General features: G+C 42.5%; 1 protein-coding gene across 1 annotated transcript in view; it reads left to right on the top strand.

Annotated features, from left to right (window-relative positions):
- Positions 1-22,628, top strand: part of BOK (BCL2 family apoptosis regulator BOK) — a 48,597-nt gene extending 25,969 nt beyond the window's left edge. Inside the window, exons 3-5 of the mRNA XM_073625763.1 lie at positions 12,291-12,419; positions 17,107-17,270; positions 21,559-22,628. Coding sequence (XP_073481864.1) covers positions 12,291-12,419; positions 17,107-17,270; positions 21,559-21,684 — 419 coding nt within the window. The 3' untranslated portion in view covers positions 21,685-22,628. The remainder of the gene's footprint in view (positions 1-12,290; positions 12,420-17,106; positions 17,271-21,558) is intronic.
- Positions 22,629-25,722: the final 3,094 nt, after the last annotated feature.

Here is a 25,722-nt window from a genome sequence, read left to right as displayed (position 1 = left end):
TTCAGCTTTGCTCTACATGATTCAGATATTGTCACTGTGTACTGCCTCCTAACTAATCCCACCCCCCACCACTGCCACTGATCCCATGAATCCCCCAGCATTGCCACTGCTCACTCCCCCCCAGCTATGCCACTGATCCCACCCCCCTCCCCTAGCATTGCCACTGATCCCAGGAGTCCGAGGATTCCTAGGAGTTTTCTGTCTATTGATGGGTTCCCTCCCCTCCCCAGTCTATGGTGTGCAGGCAGTGAGGAGATGATGTGCTGTAATCCTTAGCAACCAATCAGTGAGCAGTAATGCTGTGCACTAACCTCTTGCAACCAATCATTAAGTGGTAAGAATATGCAGTAACCTCTAGGACCCAATCAGTGAGCACTAATAATGTGCTGTAACCTCTAGCAACCAATTAGTGAGTGGTATAAATGTCCAGTAACCTCTAGCAACCAATCAGTGAGCAGTATTGATGTACAGTAATCTCTAACAACCAATCAACAAGCAGAAGTCATGTTCTGTAACCTCTAGAAAATAAACAGTGAGCCATAATGTGTGCTGTAACCTCTAGCAGCCAGTGAGTGAGCGGTAATGATACACTGTAACCTCTGGCAACCAATCGCAATCGCTGCCTGATCTGATTCAATAAACTGATTTTGAGTCTAGCTGCTATTTATTTTATATCTCAGAGCATGTGGAAAACGAAATTGCGGGGGGGGGGGGGGGGGGGTTGGGCAAGAAAGTGTTTGCCCACAGCCCTGGGTTTTGGATTATATTGATAAATTGTTGGGTTACTTCAAACTCAAGTAAGGCTTTTGTGGTCATAAACCATGCATTACCTAGGAATTCCCACCTTATTATGGGTACTTGCCGGGTTGACAGCAGATATAAGAATGTATGAATATCAATTAATGATGCTATGGCCAGCCAAAGAACTGGCATTTAGGATGCTAATTGAGCACCTACAGTACGTATGTTTTGAGGACACTTATGCACTATAAAGAAAAAGTAAACATAGCAGAAGGTACATCGGCCACCTTAAAGGATAAAGTAAGCCCACAGTTTAATTTTAAAGGGTTTTATATTTTTATAAACTGAGTGGATAAAATCTTCAGTTTTGTTTGCTCTCCAAGGGTTAGGAATTGTGTCTGGAACTACTCTGATGCAGGTCTAAAACAGCATACTGGCTTGGAATAGCGTGTGATTTCCTACTTTCCCTATGATGATGGAAAAATTCTTTAAAAGCAGATTAGTCAGTGTTGCATGACAAGCGTAATTTAAAGATAGCGCATGCAAAAAATCAGGACACCCATGTGATAGGAAGTATTCTGAGAAAGACTAACAGTTCATTCTGGTAAAAGAACAGCTGTAGAATATATTTCCACTTATTCTTTATCATTTGAATGCCTACTTTTATAGAGGTTTCCTGTGGCATAGGTCCAAACTGTCTTGGGAAAGCCCTGGCACAAGGGAATACTAAATGTATTTGCATTGCTGTTTGTATTCTAGTCACATTTTCCTGTTTCAGCAAGTGACCACATAATTGAGTTTTACTTATACATATAACAAATATTTTTCATTTAACAATAAAAAAACAGCTTTTAAAACAATTCTAACTTTCCAGTCTCCTAAAAGTCAGCTTACCTGAACTGAAAATTATAAATGGTATTACACTAGGATTACACTTACATTAGGATCACTAAAGATATATATATATTTTTTTTTTAAAATAACAAACATGTTATACTTACCTCCACTGTGCAGCTCGTTTTGCACAGAGTGGCCCCGAACCTGGTCTTCTGGAGTCCCTCGGCGGCTGTCTCGGCTCCCCCCCGCAAGGACTCAACACCTTCATGAGAGCTCCCTCGCATGGTGTTGAGTGCTTGCGGGCGCGCTCCCGTGATACAGCCGATGGCCATAGCCGCTCACTGTGTCATTCGGCCCCGCCCCCGGCGCGCCACGTCATTGGATGTGATTGACAGCAGCGCGAGCCAATGGCTGCGCTGCTTTCAATCCATCCACTGTAACCAATCAACGGCCAGGCTGAGCGGCGAAGAGGATGTCGGGGGCGAGCGCGGGACTTTCGAGGGGTCAGGTATGTAAAACGGGGGGGCCGGTATTGTCAGATGTTTTTTCATCTTAATGCATAGAATGCATTAAGGTGAAAAAACTTTTACCTTTACAACCCCTTTAATACTACATTTAAGCAATTGAAGCCATTCAATGAATGCCACAGTTTTTTCCATCGGGTTTAGTAACAGGGGTGAGAAGGACAATTTTAATGCACCAATAATACTCTGAAAACTGTGGTTGTATGTGAATCTATACTTTGTTACCTCTATTTACCTGCTATGAGTCTACAGCCGACCTTGACAAATTGTGGTCCCAGGGCCACATCTGGCCCTTTGGTTGTCCCTATCCAGCTCTTGATGCCTCCACTGTCAATGTGCATTTCTGTTCCTGTTAGCTTCCTCAGCAAGGAAGCAGACATTCCCAGTGAGGCATGCTGATAAATGTCTGTGTAAAGAGCTGCAGGAACTGCAAGGCTGACCATACACGTAGCAAATTGCAAGAAAGAAATTTGCTCAATTCCCCCATGAACACAGACAGTGTTGATGCAGGAATTCCTCCTGTTGGGCCATTGTCTTCTCCCGACGGGCTATAGCAGCCGCTAGCGATAATCACAGGTAAAACCCAGCATGCTGGTTGTACCTAAGTTGATTGATCAATCAACTTGGTACATTCAGCCTGCCCATACACTGTTCAAATCTTGACTGGTTCCACTGAACCAGACGGGATTCAAACAGTGTATGGCGTGCCTAAGAAGAGAGCCTGAGGAGCTGATTGGTACAGCGGGGAAGCTCAGTTCTGGTGGGAGAGAGTTGCCTCTGAGATGTCCTGACACTCTCGACCACTCTTCTGCCTGGCCAAGTTCTTCCTGTGTTATCGTTTTCACGCTGCAAACCCCAGGAGCCATTTACATCTTCTTTACTCCAGGCCAGGATCTGCAGAAGTCCCAGCTGTATCGATCTCAGGCTCTCTCCTTCCAGTCACGGTGCTTTACAGAGGATATTTGACAGGCAGTAAGGAGGTGTTGTATCTTTCCTTGTAGGCTGGTGAAGTTTACCTACCCCTTTGTAGGTGGTGCTGTGTTGCTGGCTGTACAGAGAGAAAGTAGGATGAGAGGAACTTTGTTCCTCTGAAGCCTCAGTAGATGTAACCAGGGGAGCAGGAGTCCGATTGGATGCTGCAACATTGGATGACCTTAGCAGCCATCTTTTGTGAGGGTGATGCTTATAAATAGCACTGCCCCACTGCAGTTGGCACCCATTTGCAAAATGTATAGTGTAAGGACAGGATCCACGCTGAATATGAACAGTGTATTCAGCCATAGGGAAAGGTTTCTGATAAGGAGGGACATAACAGAGATATTCCTGCTGGCTGAACCATCGCTGGGTGTCTAGAGCTGCAACACAGATCCGGTCATCAGTTTTCTAAATGCTGCATATACCACTGCCCTGCCTATCAGCCACCCCACTACTCAGATGCTGCTCTGGTAGCATAAGCCTTGTTCTGTAACAATTTTTAGTACTGGAATTACTCCAATGTACCCCTAACATTGCTGAGAGCTCTTGCACCTGTGTTACCTGCAATAGTGAGATTCCAACATTGCATTACTTGGGAATGTGAAGCCAGCACCTTGCCCCTGTTCTCCAAGTGTCAATTTTTATTTCCACTGAACCAAATAATAATTGTGCCATTTTCTGTAGTCTCTGTGTGTTTTTCCTCCATCTTGGGGTACCAATCATCTGACCCCATCTACATCCTTACCACCTGATTTAACCCTCTCATGCCGTACTATTGTGCTGTAATCGTGTGCATTGTACACAGTTCCAGCACAGCCCCATTGAACTCAATGGGTGAGTCTGACAAGTGGTGCTGCTTGTCAAATTTTGCAGCCCATGTTAAAAATGCTGTGGCTGTGGCATGTGAACAGCCTCATCTGGCTGTTATTCAACAGTTCATTTGGGTGGCCAGAGGGTTGTAAAACATGCCCATTTTTACCAACCCTCAACCACCTTTGAAGAGACCTATTTCATGAGCACTTGTACCTCATTTTCCTAATGCCAGATGATTGTTTTCTATATGCTTACTTACTTACAGACCTTCACAGGTCCAAAATTAATTGTCCCTCCACAACAGTCCCAGTTTCTCATGTGCCCCCATTGGAAAATGAATTTCCCACCCCTGGTCTACAGGTTATTGGATTAGCTGTTATGTTCAGTGAAAAATACTAAAGCTGGAGGCTTCATTCCCACGAGGCAGATCTGCTGCCTCGGAGTCCGCCTCTGTTCGCCAGCTCAGCGGGAGATCTCTCCGTTGATCTCCACTGAGCCGGCGGATGACAGGTCGCTCTCTTCTCACTGAGCGGGGAGGGGCTTGTCGAATGAATGATTTGTATAGCGCTGCAAATGCGAACTGAATCGCTTCGAGCGCTGCTGGTTGCTATGGAGAGATCGGATGAAAATGGACAGCATGTACGTTTTCATCAGATCTCCCCCGATCCGCCAGGGACGGATGCGAACGTAGGGGACATCTGTCTGATTTGAGCGGATCGAGTCGGATGTCAGCGGACATGTCACCGCTGACATCCGTCGCTCCATAGACTAGCATGGAGCGCCCATTCAGGTCCACTGACAAAACTGACAGGCGGACCTGAACGGTCCGACAGTGTGAAAGGGGCCTCAGTTTAATCTGTTAATATTTTCTATTCCTGGTTCCTGTTTTAAATAAGACCTTTACATTTTAATTAAATTCCTTATTTTAGACCCAGTGAGGTAATTGCCGGTGCATTGCTATGCAAAGTATGGCTAGTTAGATGGTCCAGCAAGGTGCTTGTACAGCTTCCAAAAAACATCACAGCACCCCATCTCAACACTCCTTACAAGAGCCCTGGACCTTGATGCAAGTTATGAGAGTTATGCACATATAAAAATATCATGATGGATGGGTGTCAGCCTGAAGGAGTGTGCATTTCAAGACAGGCTGCATTTGCATGTGATGTTGTGCCTCCATGATTTTAAGAAATGCAATGAATGAAAGGGGTGATCCAGGGATATTCAAGTTAGCCATAGATGGCTCATTTTTTCTCCATCATCCAGCACAGAAGTGAGGTAGATGGAGTAATCCTCCCTGCTGGCACACTGAATTTGGATAGCAGAACTCCTCTTCTGTCAGAATACATCAACAAAAGTTTTCCAACATTCCCACTCGACAGAAGTCGATCTAAAGATTGGGGACAGCCGCGCATGGATTTTAATTTGGCCTCTCCCTGCCGAACCAGCTGAATTTCGATTCAGCTATGGTCATTTTAAAGCTGGAGAGGAAAGAGCTACATGATGCATTGGCACAATGTATACTCCAGAAATAGTAATATTACTAGTTACTGTGCTTATGAGTTTTTGCCCTGTCTTTAGATTTTCTTGAAAGGAGGAGATACATTCCGTGAAGGCATAAAACAATTGCTCATTTTTGTTAAATTCAATAAAAACTTTTGTAATAGACAACTAATTTCTCAATAACACATTAAATATTGTACAGAGTTGAAATAATATGATTAATCAAACAGCTATGGGAACTGTTGCTGTTAAGAGATAATATATAAAGTTGAGTGACTAGTGGCTTGTGTGCCAACAGCTGCCAGGATGGTGATAAGTGTGCAGGATGTGAGAAATGATTTTTACAGAGCCCCTTCAAGTTTGGAAGGAAGCCTTCACATAACATGGCCTGCTGTTGCTGGATTAAGTCACAGGCTCTAGAATTGATTGTCACATGCTAAATAGAAAGGCTTTTTTAATAAAAATTATTTATATGAAACTCTACTGCAAACCTATGAAGGAGTCTTGCATTATATTTAGAACAGTGCTCAGGGGGCTGATTTACACACTGCAGATCAGATTATTGGATTTCTAAAAAAAATTCTATTTAGTTAATAATAGGAACACATTCAAGTTTACCTAAAGAGGAACTCTATCAAAAACATTTTTCCAGATTTGTATAAAGTGGGGAAAGTCAAATGTAATGTTCATTTTCTGCTTCTGAGGCCACTTTGTTCTAGTTAGCAGAATATTATATTTCTTAAAGTGGTTGTAAACCTCAGATATGAAAAATGAACAAAGCATATCCCTCCATAGTGTTTACTTGTCTCAATCCAGAGCACTAAGTGTCACTTTTGTCTGCTGCTTCGTTACTCTGCTATCAGCATGAATCACTTCCGACAAGTTTTCCTGACACCAAGAGAAAAATGGTGACAGGGGAGGGATCTCCAGCTGATTGGCAGCCTCAGCTCTGTTCCTGTGTGCTGTGTGGAGGGAGGTGTGTACTTTCCCTCCAATCTGCTCGCAGATCTCTGCTCACTGAGCTCTACAGAGTGTGACTTCAGCTATCCGCCCCATTTTTTCTGCATTTTCAGACAAGCTTTATAATTCAGCACCCTAAACGAATGTAGGGAAGAGAAGGCTGCTGATAAAAATGTATGACTTGTTTAATCTCTGTGTCACCTGAGGCCATTCACTTCACTGGGTATATGAAAGGGCTTTTAACCACTTCCCGTCCGGCTTATAGCAGAATGATGGCTGGGCGGTGGTTCAGTTATCCTGACTGGGCGCCATCTGACGTCCAGCAGGATACACTGCATCTCTGATCGTGGTATAGAGCCTCTGATGGATGCTCCTTACCACTTGATCAGCTGTGACCAATCACAGCTGATCATCGCGTGAACCAGGAAGTGCTGGTAAACGGCATTCCTCGGTTTCCGCTGACAGGGAGAGCCGATCGGCAGCAGGTGCAGGTGCCATCTGTCAGTGCCACCTATCAGTGCCGCCTATCAATGCCCATCAGTGCAGCCTATCACTGCCGCCTATTGGTGCCCATCAATTCTACATATCAGTGCCTCCTCATCAGTGCCACCTTATCACTTATAAGGTGCCACCTTATCAGTGCCAACTCATCAATGCCCATCAGTGCCGCCTCATCATTGCCCGTAAGCGAAGGAGAAAACAAAATTTTATAACCGAAACTAAGGGAAAAAAATGTTTTTTCAAAAATTTCGGTCTTTTTTAGTTTGTTTAGCAAAAATTAAAAATCCCAGTGGTGATCAAATACCACCAAAAGAAAGCTCTATTTGTGGGAAGAAAATTATAAAAGTTTAGTTTGGGTGCAGTGTTGCATGACTGCGCAATTGTCATTCAAAGTGCAACAGCACTGAAACATTTTTTGTTAAATAATTGCACAGTTACATAGACAGAAAAGACAGAAACTAGTCCACCTAGTTCAACCAATAGATAAAAAATAAAATAAATAGAAAACCTCCATATACAGAATTCTATACCCACAGCTGATCCAGGGGAAGCCAAAAACCCCTATAACGCATGGTCTGGGGGGGGATAACAAAAGTTATATTTTGTGCATTTAGGAATGCATCTAGCTCTTTTTTAAAAAACATTCCACTGAGCTGGCTAGAACTAGTTCTTGAGGAAGCTTATTCCACACACTTTTCACAGCTATGAAGAAGCCCTTCCATATGTGGAGGTTAAAGTGGTTCTTCACCCTGAAAACAAAAAATAAAAGGCAGTGGCTACAAATACTAAAGCTGCTGATTTTAAAAATGTGGACATTTACCTGTCTAGGGATCCAGTGCTAACCTAACCTGAGCCTTCTCTTTTGGCCATCTTCAGGTCCAGACGCTGACATGCTTACTTGTTTACTTTGGGAAGCGGGCTGTGACTGCTGCTGCCAGTCACTGTGCATGCATGAGCTGCGATGTGCTTTGTGAATGGTCCTGCAGCTTTCTGGGACCTGTGACGTGTCTCAGAAGTCTGCAGGGAAAGGGGGAGGGGGGCCGAACCTACAATCTGCCAGGAACTAGCAGAAAATACCTGTCAAAACCAGGTACCTCCCCCCCCCCCCTCCAAAAAAAAAGGAAAAGGAAGTGCTAAAACATATGTAGCACCCTCTTATGTGCTAGAAGTAAAGTGCTATGTTTTTTTGTGAGAGTAGGTAAATTTCCAGGCTTGACTGGCATCCAAGCCTGGGTATGTTTTGATCTGGGTTGGGAGTGCCTCAGAGCAGAGCTGGTAACTCACAGGCAGCATTACCAAGACCTCCCACTTCTTTCCAGAGCCTTCTAGAATATTCTGGAAAGGAAGGAGGAGAGGGGAGGTGGAGCTGCTTGGGGTGTTTTGAAGAGCCCTCACCAACCCCCAACTTGAATTGGCAGGGGGCAGGTCACCTTAAAAACCCAGGGTCAGCCCAGCTGGGGGAAGGAGTTGTTCGGGTGGAAGCTGAAGATGGAGTGCTAGGCTGTCGTGGCCTTCAAAGGGAACTCCCCAGTCTGGGTGCGGTGACCTTAGGCCTGGGCTCGGGTGCAGAGGAGACCCTTCTCACGACACATGGAGGTGTCCTGGACAGGTGGCATGGGAGAAAGGAGAGGACAGCAGGAGAGAGCACCGCTGGGCAAGTCTCCAGGGAGGAACAACAGGTTGCAGCCAGGGGGGCTGGTGAGTGACACATAGTCAGGAGAGGACTGGGGAGTCATGTCTGAGAGGACTGGGAGATTGCAGTCTGAGATGGGTGCAGAGCCAGTAAAGTGGACTGTGGTGACAAGGGTAGCGGAGAGATGTTGCTGCAGCTGGGAGGTCTGGCAGGGCCTGAAGATGTGATACTGGGTGCAGTAGCCACGTGGACAGCTAGCACTGGGACCTCTTACATTTTTGCTACACCAAAGGGGCCTGTGGTCCCTGCCTGCAAAAGGCATTCACCTTAGGCTTGGCTGAGCCAGTGTCAGGCCTACAAATCAGTGCTAGCTGGTCCGGGAAGTGCAAGCAAGTGATGCGCTGGAGGTGTTGAGGTGTGATAGTCTACAAGCAAGTGATGTGCTGGAGTTGAAGATTTGAGTTGTATATACCGGATATAGTATATATATATAGTTGGTCCCAAATATTTTTCTGCAATCAGTTGGGCATCTCATGAATATCCCACCCCAATCCAAGTTTATTCCCCTCAATAAAAATACAAGCAAAGTTCAAGGACTGGTTTTCTGCCTGAGGGTGAATGAGAACTGTGTGCCTGGCTGGGCAGGGTGACAGATGGACCACAACACTCAGCAGCTCTCACGGGGGTACCGCTACACATAAAGAGTAAGGGTGAGGAGGCAGACAAGCGCAACTTCCCCTTTTGGGTGAAGATGCACTTTAAATCTCTTTTCCTCCAGATGTAAAGAGTGCGCCATTGTCCACTGTAATGACCTGAAAGTGAATAAGTCTACACTAAGTTTACTATATGAACCACTTATGTATTTTTACATGGTGATCATATCCTTCCTTAATCTCCTCCTCTCATAGCGATTAAATACATTTAATTTGTTAAAAATTATTTACAATCGTTTAGGTAAGATATACTAAAAAAGTAGTAACTGCGTCTGAGTTTATGCTTCCTTGAACAAAAACATTTTTTTCCATTTTAGTGTACAATTTAACATATCTTTGTATCTTACCTTTTCTGTTTCAATCGTTTTTATTGGTATATTGAAGAAAATGCAGATTAATTGAACACTGTGCAGAGCAGCAAATAATCGACGCATGCTCTGAATCATACAACAAGAACTGGTACAAAACAAATGAGGGGAGGAGAGTATGAATTGTCAGGGGAAGAGCTTGGTAAACCAGTTAGGTCTTTAGTAAGGCCTCAGTGGAACATGTGGGCATAACAGAAGTAGACAAGAAAAGTAATCTTTGGGTTATGAACATGAGACATTATTATCCCTGAGAGGTGGCCATCAGGATTATTGACCTGTATATCAATATGAAGATCAATGAGGGTAGGAAGATCCTGAGATTGAGACCTTGCTGAAACATGGTCACTGTGAGTAAGCCCTCAAAAATGATATAGAGGGTTCTAGTCCAGTGACCATTTTTTCTGCAAATATCTTCCCCCTTTCTCCCCTAATGGGGGCTCCAAAGCCTCAATTATAGCAATAAAATTTGTTCAAGTAGGAAAAGAGGAAAGGAGGAGATAAAAAAAAAGGGGGGGGGGGGGGCATCGTACCTTTTCTTAATCACTTGCTGCCCGCCATATATATGGCTTCAATATCCTGACCGGACGTCATATGATGTCCGGCAGGTTATCAAGGGGCTGCACACCCCCAGCGGTACGCATCGCGGCGATCGTTGTTGCGGGGTGTCAGTCTGTCAGTCAGTCTCTGATGGAGACTCTTTACCACGTGATCAGCCGTGTCCAATCACGGCTGATCACAGTGTAAACAGGAAGAGCAGGTGATCAGCTTTTCCTCACTTGCGTCTATCAGACGCGAGTAGAGGAGAGCCGATCGGCTGCTCCTCTGACAGGGGGGGTCTGTGCTGATCGATTATCAGCGCAGCCCCCCCCGAGGATGCCCACACTGGACCACCAGGGATGCCACTAGGACCACCAGGGATGCCACCACTAGCCACCACCAGGTATGCCACCCTAGACCACCAGGGATGCCAATCGGTGCCCACAATGGATGCCAATCAGTGCCCACAATGGGCATCACTGATTGGCAGGCATTATTGTTTGGCACTGATTGGCATCCATCAGTAACATTTATTAGTGTATAGTGCCACCTATCAGTGTCCATCCTTGCCCATCCGTGCCACCTATCAGTGCCCATCTGTGCCGCCTATCAGTGCCCATCCATGCCGCCTATCAGTGCCCATCCGTGCCGCCTTTCAGTGCCTATCAGTGCTGCATATCAGTGCCACCTATCAGTGCCCATCAGTCCAGCCTATCAGTGCCCCATCAGTGCTGCATAATTAGTGCCCATCATCAGTGCCACCTCATCATTGCCCATCAGTGCCGCCTTAACAGTGAAAGAGAAAAATTACTTATTTACAAAGTTTTGTAACAAACAAAAATACCAATTTTTTTCAAAATTTTCAGTCATTTTTTTATTTGTTTAGCAGAACATAAAAATCCCAGAGGTGATCAAATACCACCAAAAGAAAGCTCTATTTGTGGGAACAAAATGATAAAAATTTTGTTTGGGTACAGTGTAGTATGACCGCGCAATTGTGATTCAAAGCACAACAGCGCTGAAAGCTGAGAATTGGTCTGGGCAGGAAGGCGTATAAGTGCCCAGTATTGAAGTGGTTAATCAAAAATGACTGAAATAGGAAACATGGTAGACCTCCCCCGTGCCACATCCCATATATAAGCAAAAAGATACATAGGAAACCTATATATTAAATATATCAAAGGTTTCATATTTAACTTTTTGCTGACTGAAGCAGGACTTCTTTCGGGTTTTTATTTCTCTCTATGTCCCCCTGGTAAATTTGTCCTTATTCTTTTCTTAGAGACACAAAATGGAAATGAGGGGAAATCTTCCTAAAGTGAGGGGAAATGCCTTTGAACTTTGACAACTATCATCAAAACTGATATCCCCTCTAGAAGGTTTCTTCTCCTCGACTCCTCTTCCAGTGACAACCCTAAATATTGGATTTCCTCTCACTTCCTATTTCCTACCTCCTACCAGACAGATTTCAGTTCACTAGGGTTTGATTGGAGAGAAAGTAATTCTCAGTGGTTGTTATGGGTTTCCTGTACTGTTCACAGTGCTCTTTTCTTATTACACTGGCCTAAACCTTCAACACCATTTGTAAGATTTATGCTGATTAGATGATAGGATCATATCTAACAGCTGGAGTAAATGCAAATAATAGTTTACCATTAAAGCTTATTAATAGAGATAAGCTTCAGTGTCTTCCAAACTCAACTCAGAGATGGTTATCATATTGCAGTTAGCGGGAAGGTCAGTACTACATCACTATGTACATAATGCAGAAATTTGAACGGAAATATTTATTCAACATAAGGTTGAGATGAGGACATTAGTATTTATCAATGTGCTTATAATATAATGACCGTTTAGAAAATAAGATACCACACCTTATAAGTAGAGTTGAGCTTGGTCGTCCTCCAAATTCATCTCTAAAATCTTTATAAAAACTTCCTCAGCTCATCCTTAGGTAGTTTGTCAAGTTGGTTGAATGTTTCTATTAACATTTCTACGTTATGTACAAAGGGATGAAGTATTGAGCCCCACTGTATCTGCAGAGTTATAATTCCCTATGATATAATACACACAACTTGACTTGAACAAAGCATCATTGTAGTATGTTTTTGTTTTCTCCTAAATGAAGCTGATTTCCTTTCCTGTGAAATGTGTTAACATTGGTTTTCCTGATGTTGCTGCATTGCAGGGGATGAGTTGGAGTACATGAGACCAGCAGTATACAGGAACATTGCCCGACAGCTGAACATCTCCCTGTCTTCAGAGACCGTTCTGTCTGATGCTTTGCTGGCGGTTGCCTCAGAGATATTCACAGCAGGTATAAAAAGAATAATGTAATTACACGCAGTACAGGCAGATGTTCTATAGGTGAGCAGCATACAAATAAAAAACACTGAATCACACTTGTTATGTATAAAAAAAAAAGATTCAAAAACTCACTCCATGACATGCTATTAAAGCACAATTTTCTGGTTCATTTTTTGAGAACCATAGGCAGGTTTACAATTTGACATATGCAGTATTGACGGTATAGAAAGGTAATTACGAATTTAGCAAAAGGTCCACAGTATAATTTCTCATATTGATATAATTTCTGACAAGTTATGAACATCCACTCTGTTAAGCACTGCTACAAACCTTTCATTTCATCTGGGGTTTGACAGATGCTGGCTGCAAGAGCTTGTGCTCTGATGTTCCACAATGTTTGTGTACGAACGGCCGCAAACTGTCACTCAATTACACAAGTGTTTGTACCTGTGAATCAAATTAACAGAGGTGTACCTGAGAATAGGGGGAGTAAAGGATGGGCATGGTGTGGGTAGAGGTAGGTGTGAGTGGGAATCCCGGGGGTTTAGAACAGTGGATGAACCACCATGGGGTGTTGAATCAGAAACACCCTTTTAGTCTCTTCTGCCAAAAATGCTGCTCCCTGCCTGTAGGCCTTAATGTACATTGAACTGCGCATTCCCAGTTCAGCGTACATTTAGAGCACCATTTTTTGTCATGATGATGTGACATCATCACGGCCCTAATCACATAGAGCAAACCCAGGGGAAGGATGGAAGCACCCTTGACCAGCGAGAGCACTGACAGCGCATCGCTGGAGGGCATCGTTTGACAGGTAAGTCTGCCATAAAGTGCTAACATGCGGTGCATACTAGCACATTATGGCATAAAGCTCCTGGGGGCCCATTTATTTAAAAAAATAATTCCGCTTCATGGTCCAAGAATAGAGGAGTCAAAGCCAGGCAGGGGGTATTTATCTGTCCAGGGCTGCCATATTTTGTTGTACTTGGGAATCCTATCTTGTAGTGTGGCCTTGATTTATTCATGTGTCATAGCCTTAGTGACCCTGTTTTTAGATGTGATAAAGCAGAGTCTAGGAATCTTCCAGGCCTTGGCTATAGTTTGTTTACATTCTTATAAGCATGGACTGCTCAATGAAGCAGAGGAATGTTGGCAAGACCAACTTGAGTGCAAAGCTATAAAATATACTCCAGTGCTTGTTCTCTTTTAAGCTCAATTCAGACTTCACCCTTTTTGATTTTTTCAGCTGCTTGTGTTGTCAATGGTTCGTCTTGATAGGTCACCTCCAGTTCACAGTATGCATGGTGTGGTAGAGTTTATTACTACAAGGCTTAAAGGGGTTGTAAAGGTAAAAGTTTTTTCACCTTAATGCATTCTATGCATTAAGGTGAAAAAACTTCTGACAGAACCGCCGCCCCCAGGCCCCCCGTTTTACTTACCTGACGCCTCGAAAGTCAGCTTCGCGTTCCCGACATCTGTTCCTCCGCTCACCCTGGCCGCTGATTGGCTGCAGTGGATGGATTGAAAGCAGCGCAGCCATTGGCTCGCGCTGCTGTCAATCACATCCGATGACGCGGCGCGCCGGGGGGCGGGGCCGAGTGATACAGCGAGCGGCTATAGCCGCCGGCTGTATCACGGGAGCGCGCCCGCAAGCACTCACCACCGTGCGAGAGAGCTCGCATGAAGGTGGTAAATGCTTGCGGGGAGGAGCTGAGACAGCCGCCGAGGGACCCCAGAAGACCAGGTTCGGGGCCACTCTGTGCAGAACGAGCTGCACAGTGAAGGTAAGTATGACATGTTTGTTATTTTTAAAAAAAAAAAAAAACACCTTTACAACCCCTTTAAAGCCCAGTTGAATCTCACACTTTCTTATCTATTTTAAGTCCTGACCCCCCCCCCCCCCCCAAAATGGTATAATTTGTAACTGATTGATTTTTTTTTTGTTTGGAAATACCTTAAAATGCTGTCTGTGCTGACATAGCTGCCTAACAGCCACACCCCTTCAAAAGTGTCCACACACAGACTTGTATTGCAGAGAATTAGGCCGCATACACACAATCAGAATTTCCGTCAGAAAAAACTTGGATGGTTTTTCCGACGGAATTCCGCTCAAGCTTGCCTTGCATACACACGGTCACTCAAAAGTTCTCTGAGCTTTCGACCGTCAAGAACGCGGTGACGTACAACACTATGACGAGCCGAGAAAATAAAGTTCAATGCTTCCGAGCATGTGTAAAATTGTTTCCGAGAATGCGTGATTTTTTGCGCATCAGAATTGCATACAGACGAGTGCATTTTCGGATAGTAAATTTTCCCGACCGAAAAATAAAGAACCTGCTCTCAATCTTTTGCTGGCTGGAATTCCGCCAGCAAAAGACAGATGGAGCATACACTCGGTCGCATTTTCCGACAAAAAGCTCTCATCGGAGTTTTGCTGGTGGCATTTCCGATCGTGTGTACGCGGCATAAGAGGGACTATGACAGTGTAATGCCCCGTACACACGGTCGGATTTTCCGATGGAAAATGTCCGATCGGAGCATGTTGTCGGAAATTCCGACCGTGTGTAGGCTCCATCACACATTTTCCATCGGATTTTCCGACACACAAAGTTTGAGAGCAGGATATAACATTTTCCGACAACAAAATCCGTTGTAGGAAATTCCGATCGTGTGTACACAAATCCGACGGACGAAGTGCAGCGCATGCTCAGAATAAATAAAGAGATGAAAGCTATTGGCCACTGCCCCGTTTATAGTCCCGACGTACGTGTTTTACGTCACCGCGTTCAGAATGATCGGATTTTCCGACAACTTTGTGTGACCGTGTGTATGCAAGACAAGTTTGAGCCAACATCCGTCGGAAAAAATCCTAGGATTTTGTTGTCGGAATGTTCGAACAAAGTCCGACCGTGTGTACAGGGCATTACAGTCCAGGTCTGTTACTGAGTGTTGATTACTGAGTGCACTGGGTTACTGGGATATTTCGACACCATGCACAACTGCTATACTAGGAGAATGAAGGTAAGGCTGTAAAATCAGAGGTTGTTAGCACAATATCTATCTGACTGCATATGTGACTTGATTTGGGCTTTACAAAATAGTCACCAACAGAAAACAGCTTAAACATGTAGCAGTTCACTAATCAGAAAAAGAGACATTTAAAAAAAAAAAAAAAAAAACAAGTTTATGTTTAATCAGGAACAGTGTTATGGGAACCTGAACATGTGATTTGATTAATGTCATTTCACATAATTGGTACAAGACTAGTTAACATAATTGCCTCTTAAATTTCATTATCAGAGAATGTCATCTGCAGTACAAGCACAGCGGCAAGCTACAGAGTCCTTGCTTATGACATTCAGGAAACATATTATGTAAAGATGTTGTTAGTCCCCTTAGCAGCTAAGGTAACTGTGCCCCAGCAGGAGTCTACTGGGTGAGTAGAAAGTGTGATATCTGGGGGCACACTGGGAATTTTTCCTCTTGTTCCCAAAGGGGTACTCATTTGCTAGTCTACATAATGGCTCCCGTCATTCAATGTTTTAGATCTTTATTATTGGCTAAGCACATTTTACACTCTGTATTGGTTCATAAATACAGTTTATCCACACCTTTCAGCATTTTGTAGCCTAAAACCAGATTGCAGACAGACAAATGAGTATTTTTTTCTGTACTTGCAGAATTTTTTAAAGGTATAAACCAGGGATATGCAATTAGCGGACCTCCAGCTGTTGCAGAACTACAATTCCCATTAGGCATAGCAAGACTGATAGCCACAAGCATGACACCCAGAGGCAGAGGCATGATGGGACTTGTATTTTGCAACAGCTGGAGGTCCACTAATTGCATATCCCTGGTATAAACCATGGGGAAATGTGCATGTATTTTTGTTTTATTTTGCCCTGACATACGCCTAAAAATGTTATTAACAAAAACTATATTAACATTCTCTTCATAGTATTTTAAATTTGCTTTCTTGTGTAGTTTTAAAGGAAGAGGTACAGGCAGAAATTAGAAGGCTGTCGTTGCTGACATTTTTAAAAATACACCAATTGTTTGGCTTTCACTGGCTTCAATACTTTAAGGAACTAACATAGAATAAGCATGAACAGTAGATGAGGCAAATGCTGATATGCATGCTTGCTCTGAGTCAGTAACTAAAAAAGTCCTGAAGCCATTAGATCACCACAACTGCCAGGACTGCAGGTTTCCTTCAAAGTAGAATTTCAAGATAACCATAACTAATCTTAAAAAATACTTCCTCTCCCCTCCCAACACCTATGGTTACTAACCTGTTTGAAAAAATACGTGTACTTATCTATTTTCATGCAGTTCCGGTAGGGTCATGTGATCAGGCTCCCCTGTTTCCGCTGCTGCAGGGGAGAGGAGAGACCACTGACAATGCACCGGCCATAGTAAGCCTATGGGTGATGTCACTGCCCAGGCTTTACCATCCATTATTAAACACTCTCTCCTCTCCTCTGTAGCCAGCCGCTGGCAGACACAGGAGTGATCACGTGACTGGACTGGAGCACATGAAAATAGGTATCCTCATCTGTCTTTCACAGGTTGTTAAGCATAGGTATTAGGAGTAGGAAGAGAGTATTTTTAAGATTAGTTAGGGTTACCCAGAATTCTACTTTAAAGCTGTAGTCTTTGTACTAATTATATTAAGTGCTTCTCTTCTACTTCTACAGGTATTACATGGGGGAAAGTGGTATCTCTATATGCAGTAGCAGCAGGCCTTGCAATGGACTGTGTGAAACACTCTCAGCCTGCTCTTGTTCTAACCATTGTAGACTGTGTGGGAGAGTTTATACGAACAACCCTGGTCACGTGGCTGAAGAGGAGAGGAGGATGGGTAAATTACTTTTATGTTCTATGTTTTTAAAACAGAATCTTTCACAAGGCAAAGGCTGTTTAAGCCCTTTATTGCTCCTTCTGGAATGAAGGAAGCAAAAGTAAAGCTAAAGTTGTATTTTTACAAGGAGTTTTTACAGCTGCTGCCCATGGAATGCTAGTGAGGAGTAGGGGAGAAATAGGCACTCACAACAGCCTCACTAAGCAGGTACTGTTGGACGGGAAGGTAAGAGGAATGGAATGATTTATTGGAGTATTGTGGAGGGTATTGTATGTATTGGTATTGTGGGCAGGGTATTGTGGAGATGATAGATATAAAAAAACAAGTTATCACCCCACATTTAACCCCCCCCCCCCTTTAAAAAAAAACAAAAGAAAAACGCCGCACTCACTGTCTGGATGTAAATGGACACAACAGACTTATATTCAGGTCTTAAATCTTCTATACAGTAAAATGTAAAAAACACTACACATCACTAAAACAAATACAAGCTCTAAACCAAGAGACTTCTCTTGATCATAACAGCGGACACAGCAAATCAAAAATTGAAACGAAAAACATAGTACAAAGGGGGGTCCATACCTCAACTGGATCTCCAACCACATCACAATCTAGCTCATTAGATTGCCTTCAAAGACCCTATGCCCCTGCCAGCTGCCATGGCATAAATAAAATTATACTTAAAGGAATTACCAAAAATGTTAAAATTTAAAATGAGAGGGTAGGAATGTTCGACCGATGCCAAGTGATCTCTGACTGCCTGCTGGAATCTCTTTCCAATTGTTCACCAATCATGTAGGTGCCAGCCCCCATTTACCCATTTCAATTTCCTAATTTAACTTCACTCCCAATTCACCCCCTAACTCCAGTCTTGTAGGCTTTACAAGTAAAGCTGACTCCAGATACAAAAACATTAATTTAAATATATTACACAAAAGCCACAAATGATATAAAGCCACTTTGTTTGCACAAATGCCTTTGCAAACTCCATAATTACCATTCTAAAAGTAGCAGTGATGCATCAGCATGCTGCATTTAAAGTGTTTGTTGCCCCAACATTTCATATTCCTGATATGTGCCTGCTGTACCATGTACTTGTATGAAAAGTATCCTGTTCTCTTTGTATTGCTTCATTTGTGTAAAATCCCTGGTGTTCCTGTCAGTTCCTCTACTTTCAGATTAAAAACCAGCCACACTACACAGGAGAACACATCATGGTCAGTTCTCTAGCTATGCTGGGAACTCAGGCTGCTTTCCTCCTCCAATGATCAGACATGTCCTGACATATACCCCTGACACAGCCTGTAACTGGGAAGCTCAGTGTGCTGCTGCTTCTCCTCCCACAGCTCTTATGTAGCTGAGAACAGAGGGAATGTGATCACTTATAAAAAAAAAGGAAAAAAGTATTTAGAATTTTTTTTATATCTATACACACATGTTTTGTCTTTGATTTCTTTTTTAAACTGAATGGGTTGTTTTACAAGGTGATCGTTTACAATCACTTTAACTTGTACAGAGAGTAAAGGTGTGGGAAGGACCCAGCAGACCCACCCACTACAGGCTGGGACAAGACCAGTCACCCTGCACAAGGAAAGAGAGCAGCAGCGACCGGTCTTTATTACACAGAGCAGTTTCACACAGGATTACTGTATAGATCTGAAAGAAATACTGTACACAAAGCACACCATGAGTAAAGTAAGAGTGCAGGAGTTTGGCTTTAAGCCTATGGCTTTGCTTCAGGTCTCACTTGACCAATATTTTGTTGATACTTGTCTGTTTTATCCTGAAAAGATGCCATATAATGTCAAATAAGTAACCCACTGTCCAGGCTGCTGTTTCAAGTGGTCTTCAGATTCCGATGAGCTTGGAGCCAAAAGCGTTGCCCACTTTTGGGGCGCACTTACATTATATTCAGTCGTGTTGAGGCTAAATAAGCACTGGGTAAGACATCATACATTTATTTCAAATCCGGTTTGTTCACTATAAGTAGTCCCCTAGTATGCATTTGTTCATTTATTCATTTCTTTATTATTAATACTATGCAAACCGTAAGAATAACTAGCTGATCTCGGCAACCTGTTCTGTATCCAGAATGTATATCTGTGTTTTTATTACATTTCTTAAGACTTAAGCTTATGGAAAACAGCATCGGACCATATTTTAATAATGAACTCAGATTCCAGATATCTCTTAAGCCGGATTAAAGGGAATATGACGCAGCTTAAATACCAGGAATTCACTAGTAAAACAATTCCAGTCTCTGGTTTTCTTTCTTGATAATGTTAGGATTACTTGGCTTTTATTACTGGAGTAAGGTCATTTTGGGATCAGTGTTTGCAGCCTGAGGATAGCCAAAATAACTCTTCTTATAATATATACAGTAACAATCAATTCCCGGTTGGACCAGTTGATATATTTACTTTGCACTTTGATTTTCTTAGTATGTTGCAAAAAGAAAGAAAGAAAAAGAAAGAAAGAAAAAGAAACGTGAGATTTATTCAGATACATAAGCATCAAAGCTGCCAGTCAGATGTAAAAAATGACGCTTTCCTACATAATACATCTCTGCAGTTATCTTTGCATCTGGTTTAATCTACAGTATATGTTAACAGACTGGAAGAAGATTTAAATTACCACTTCTAACCACAATATAAGTGCATAATTCAAATCAGACTTGTGCTGAGAGAAATACACAAGTTTTAGTGGCTGGCTGATCCCTCTTTCCAAAAATTCTGCTTTGCAAGCAATCATACTGATTTACTGACTTCAACTGTTTCTAAGTCACAGAAAAGATTATGAGATCTGTCTCCACTAATGGCAATGGCAGACCACATAATGGCTTCTCCTATCACAGGTTTCTTGAATGTGTGGTGTTTTGTATTTAGTAAATTAATTTATTATAATTCAGAAAAAATTCTACACCAGTGGCGGCTGGTGCTCCAAATTTTTGGGGGGGAGTAAACAAACTGAAAAAAAAAACATCAATTGCAGCCACTGTGCCATCAAACGCAGCTACTGTGCCCATCAATTGGCACCACTGTGCCAAATGCAGCCACTGTACCCATCAAGTGCAACCACTGTGCCCAAACGCAGCCACTGTGCCCATCAAACGCAGCCACTGTGCCCATCAAACGCAGCCACTGTGCCATCAAAAGCAGCCACTGTGCCAATCAAACGCAGCCACTGTGCCAATCAAACGCAGCCGCTGTGTCCATCAAACGCAGTCACTGTGTCCATCTAATGCTGCCACTGTGCCCATCAAACGCAGCCACTGTGCCCATCAAGCGCAGCCACTGTGCCATCGAACGCAGCTACTGTACCCATCAAGCGCAGCCACTGTGCCATCGAACGCAGCTACTGTACCCATCAAATGCTGCCAGTGTGCATCGCCTGGCACTTACCTTCCTGCAGCGGGTCAGTGGCGGTGTCCTGCACCCTCCTCTAAGTCTTCTTCCGTCCTCTCTATCGGGCATCCAATCACAGCGCCTGATGTTTCAGCCAATCAGGTGACAGGTAACAGACCCAAGCACCTGATTGGCTGAGAGGCGGTTCAGTGTTAGAAAAGCGAATTCCTTTGCTTTGCTAACACACAGCTGAGTGAACAGCTACGGCTCTAATCAGGTGCTTCCAAAAAACACCCCCACCTCTGTAATTCAGGTGCCCGGTGCCTGAAAAGGGCCGGACACCTGAATAGGGGGTGTCAGCGGCAACCATAGATAGATTCATGCAATGCATGGATCTACCTATGGTGATAGAGCAGTGCCATGAGAGAGGGAGCGGTTCTGGTAGGGTAGTGAGGTAAAGAAGAGCTAGCATTGGATATTTTTTTTATGTGTATGCAGGCTAAGTAATGTGTAAGTGTAACACCCATTTAGACTTGCAGTTGAGGAGTGTTAAAAACACATGGTTGAGTCGCGTTCTTGGCGCCCCCCCCCCACCCATTCCACTTTAAGTAACAAAGGCAGTGGTGTTTCCATACCACAGTTGTGATGCTTGATCACTGCAGGAGAGGAGACTAAAAAAATGCCTCCTCCTGTCTGCAGCAGACTAATGACATAATTTAATTCCAGGTTAAGTCACTTTCCTGAAATTCAAACACTTTTTAATAATAAAAGGAAGATTTTTTTTTAATAAATGTAACTGTTTCTGTATATTTTGATATATCGGGAACTTATTTAGGTGGCTTGTGTCTGCCTAGTGTGTATAACTTTTTTTTTTATACAAGTAACCTTTAAGTCTGCTTACTGGCAGGATTAAGTCTAAATGTTTTTTTTTCTTTGCTTTACAGACAGATGTAACAAAGTGTGTTATCACTTCTGAATCCAGCCTGCGATCCCACTGGTTGGTCTCCAGCGCCTACAACGTAGGACACTTCTTAAAGGCAGTGATATTCTTTCTGCTTCGTGAACGATAACCTTCTGCGGCAGGCTACGTGTCCGTTAAAAGTCACCAGGCAGACATTGCTTTCCTTCATTTCCTGTGGCTGGGTCCAAACTGTTCTTCAGTGAACTCTCAATGGAACATCTGTGACAACATGAACTAGACTTGGCCCAGATTGTGCTTTGTAAAATCAAAATCAACCCATACTGCGCAATTTCCCTTGTCTTCAGCACATCAGAGATGTCCCCGCAGTCAGGCTGAGTGTACAGTTTCCTCTCATTCAGCTGGGACCTTTTATAAACTCACCAGACTGTACTGTGGTTAGACCAGAGTTTATTGTATATTTCCAGACTGTTAGAAGAACAGAGTCAGTATTACAGAAGATACATACGGAGAAACTTCTGCTGTTACATATTTTCATATAAGTATGCTTTAATATGTTACCTGTCAACTTGCAATGGCCTAGAATAAAATGGCAGCTAAAAGCAGGCACGTCATTAGTACCTAAATAGTATGGGTATAATCAGTTTGGTTAGAAAGTGGTTCAACATCTTAAACGCTTACCATCTCCATCAATTTTGTTACAGAGGAAGGAAAAACAAAAACCCCTGGGACAACTATGTGGAAAAATGGCTCCTCTCCAGTATACAAAGTAGTTAGATCAAAAAGTACCACATCATCCTTAGTAATTATAACTGTGCATACAATAAAACAACAATTATCCACTTCATTTTGAAATTCTGCTTTCGATTTTTGCAATTTCTACCTCATATAGCAAATCATCCTATAACTTACCAGCCTAAAGAACCATTTTCTACACTGATGATAATATCGTCTGCCCTTCATACAGAACCAGCATGCCCTTATTGTTTGTATAGTCCTTAGATATAGTTACATAGTAGTAGTTATACACATTGATCCGATGAAATCATAAAAAATTTGTTTTTCAAATAAAATAAGGCCAATTTTTCTAATGTTTCACTATACATTAAAGGACATGCTGTTATTTTATTGCAATGTAGAAAAGTTGTGAGGATGTGGAAGTGTTACATGTCCTATACAAGAAAGAAACTAATGCATTTATATTACACATATTCCTTATCCAAAAAAAACTAGTTTACCGTTTTGACCAAAGGGTAAAATTGCCTTCAACATCACTGTCTATAGGATATTCACTTTGTGGCCTCCCTTCTAAATGACTGTGAAAAAAACATTACGGGGTTAGTTGGAGTAAGAACGCCATATAATTGGGGGTTAATGGGGGGGGGGACCAATGCTCCAACATCAGTATATATACAGTATCTCACAAAAGTGAGTACACAGTGTCACTTCACATTTTTGTAAATATTTTATTATATCTTTTCATGTGACAACACTGAAAAAATAACACTTTGCTACTGACCACAGACACCAGGATTCTCCTGGTGTCTGTGGTCAGTAGGTGGAAGGAAGACATGGTGTCATGGGGATAGGAGCTGGGGGAGAATGCTCAAGTATCACTGGGGAGAAGAATGCTGGTCAATGGGTGGGAAATGCTCTGAAATCAATGTCAGTGAGAGGAAAAAAAAAACACTCTGGCACTGGTGTCAGTGGAAAGAAAAAGAAACCCTGGTGTCATTGTCAGTTGGAGAAAAAAATGCCCTGGCTTCAGTGTCAGATGGGAAAAATACCCTTGTGTCAGTGAGAAGAAAAAAAATGATCTGGTATCAGATGGAGAAAAAAATACTATGGTGTCAGTGACAGAAAAAAATGACCCTGGTAATCAATGGTGTCAATGGGTAGAAAACATGAGTCTTGGTTGAAGGGAAAAAATGTTCTGGCATTGGTGTCAATGGGAAGAAAAAATGTCTTGTCATGTCAGCGAGAAGACAAAACTCCTTGACATTGGTGTCAGAAAGAAAAAATACCCTGGTGTCAGTGGGAGAAATGCCCTGACATCAGTGCCAGTGGGAAGAAAAATGCCATGCAATTTGTGTTAGTGGAAGGAAAAAATGCCCTGGCATAGGTGTCAGTGGAAGAAAAAAAATACCCTGGCATCGGTGTCAATGACAAGATATAATGGCCTGCCATTGGTGTCAGTGGGAGAAAAAAAAATACTCCAGGGTTGGTATCAGTGGGAAAAAATGTGCAAGTGTCAGGGTTCAGTGAGAAGAAAAATGCCCAAGTGTCTGGGTTTTTGTTCCAGCAATTGGAACTGGGACTATGCCCAGTTCGGTTGCACCCTGGGGGAGATAAGGGATAGAAAAAAATAAGTATACTAAAAGTTCATCCTCTAAACATTTGATTGCTCTATGCAAGTGAATAATGCCCTGTACACACGGTCGGACATTGATTGGAAATTCCAACAACAAAATCAATGGATTTTTTCCGATGGATGTTGGCTCAAACTTGTCTTGCATACACACAGTCACACAAAGTTGTCGGAAAATCCGATCGCTCTGAACGCGGTGACGTAAAACACGTACGTCGGGACTATAAACGGGGCAGTAGCCAATAGCTTTCATCTCTTAATTTATTCTGAGCATGCGTGGCACTTTGTGCGTCGGATTTGTGTACACACGATCGGAATTTCCGACAAAGGATTTTGTTGTCGGAAAATTTTATAGCAAGCTCTCAAACTTTGTGTGTCGGAGATTCCGATGGAAAATGTGTGATGGAGCCTACACACGGTCGGAATTTCCGACAACAAGGTCCTATCACACATTTTCCGTTGGAAAATCCGACCGTGTGTACAGGGCATTAAAGTGGCAATTAAGTTAGAATCCTAATGATACATTATTTAGTGTACTACTGTGTAGTAGTAGTAGCATGTGATTATAAAGTCCCAGACTTTTATACTGGATCACTCTTATATAATAATGTCATCACATACCCAGTGTAGATTTTGGTCATGGACTTACCTGAAATGAATGGCAGTATTCCATTGTCCTAGTGACCCCTGGTCCATTAATTATTTTCCTGGTGATACACAAGTGTCAATTTGGGACACAAAGGGAAATATCTTCAGTGGAGTCCCAGATAAATAAAAGATGTCAGATGTGACCCTTCTCCACTTTATTCTACCACATAAGTCTTATAAGTAACATAACATAAGTCACATAAGTCACATAAGTCTTGGCTGTGCTGGATTTTAATATGCAAGATCAGTTTCTTAAAATATCACAATAATAAATAGATTTAATTAAAAAGAAAATCAAATAAAACACCTATCTGAGTTGACTCATAGCAGTTTGATTCTTCTATTGTTTTACCTATGCAGATTTCAAACATATGGAATTTTCTGATTGTTGTAGGTAACAGAGAAGGTTTGCTTTTCAGATACTTTTATGAGTGCAACTCACTGAGGATCAAAATTGGATTAAACCTGCATGCAGTTGAGGAGCTGATCATCAAATTTAGCATCAAACACAAAGGCCTATGTGTCTGGGAATATGCTTATTGTCAAGTTGCGTTTTCCTTCTCATTGTGATATAAAAGACTGTTTAGGTGGATGATAACCCCAATCATTCCAAATTAAATTTTGGACACCCTGCTGTCTAAAATATCATCGTCCATGAGTTTCCATGCAATTACTGCTGTTCCATTCGAAAGATTAATATCTTTTTTCTAAATCTATGATTTAGGGTTCTATTGATTAATCTTTTCGCTAAAATTCACATCTCTCCCAAGATTTACATGTTTTTGTAATCAAATAATATGTAAAAAATATGTTAAACATGGATGAAAACATTACTAAACAGCTTGCTTGGTTTTACTTTGTGACTAGAGCCTGACCTTCCTTAACTTCATGGCTAAACTCCACCATCTGCCATTCTGCTGTCCAATCAGAGTCTCAATTTAAACTGTTCCAAATATGCAGCAATCAGCAGTCTCAATATTGCAGCATGAATGTGAAGCAAACTGTTTGAAACAATGGTGCACAAGTCTGTGTGTGGTTTTAGGAATGGTTATTAGGTTCAGCAAAAAGCTACAAAATGCAAAATTGTGAAATACCAAGAATCAGTTCAAGTAAGTTTGTTCATAATGTACAGGAAAACATTTCAGCCCACTGAAATTGTTCTAAATGAGTGCA

The sequence above is a fragment of the Aquarana catesbeiana genome, linkage group LG04 (assembly GCF_042186555.1).
Source record: "Aquarana catesbeiana isolate 2022-GZ linkage group LG04, ASM4218655v1, whole genome shotgun sequence".
Classification (NCBI taxonomy): domain Eukaryota; kingdom Metazoa; phylum Chordata; class Amphibia; order Anura; family Ranidae; genus Aquarana; species Aquarana catesbeiana.
Note: the sequence above shows the minus strand (reverse complement) of the source record. Positions and strands in the feature narration are given on the sequence as shown.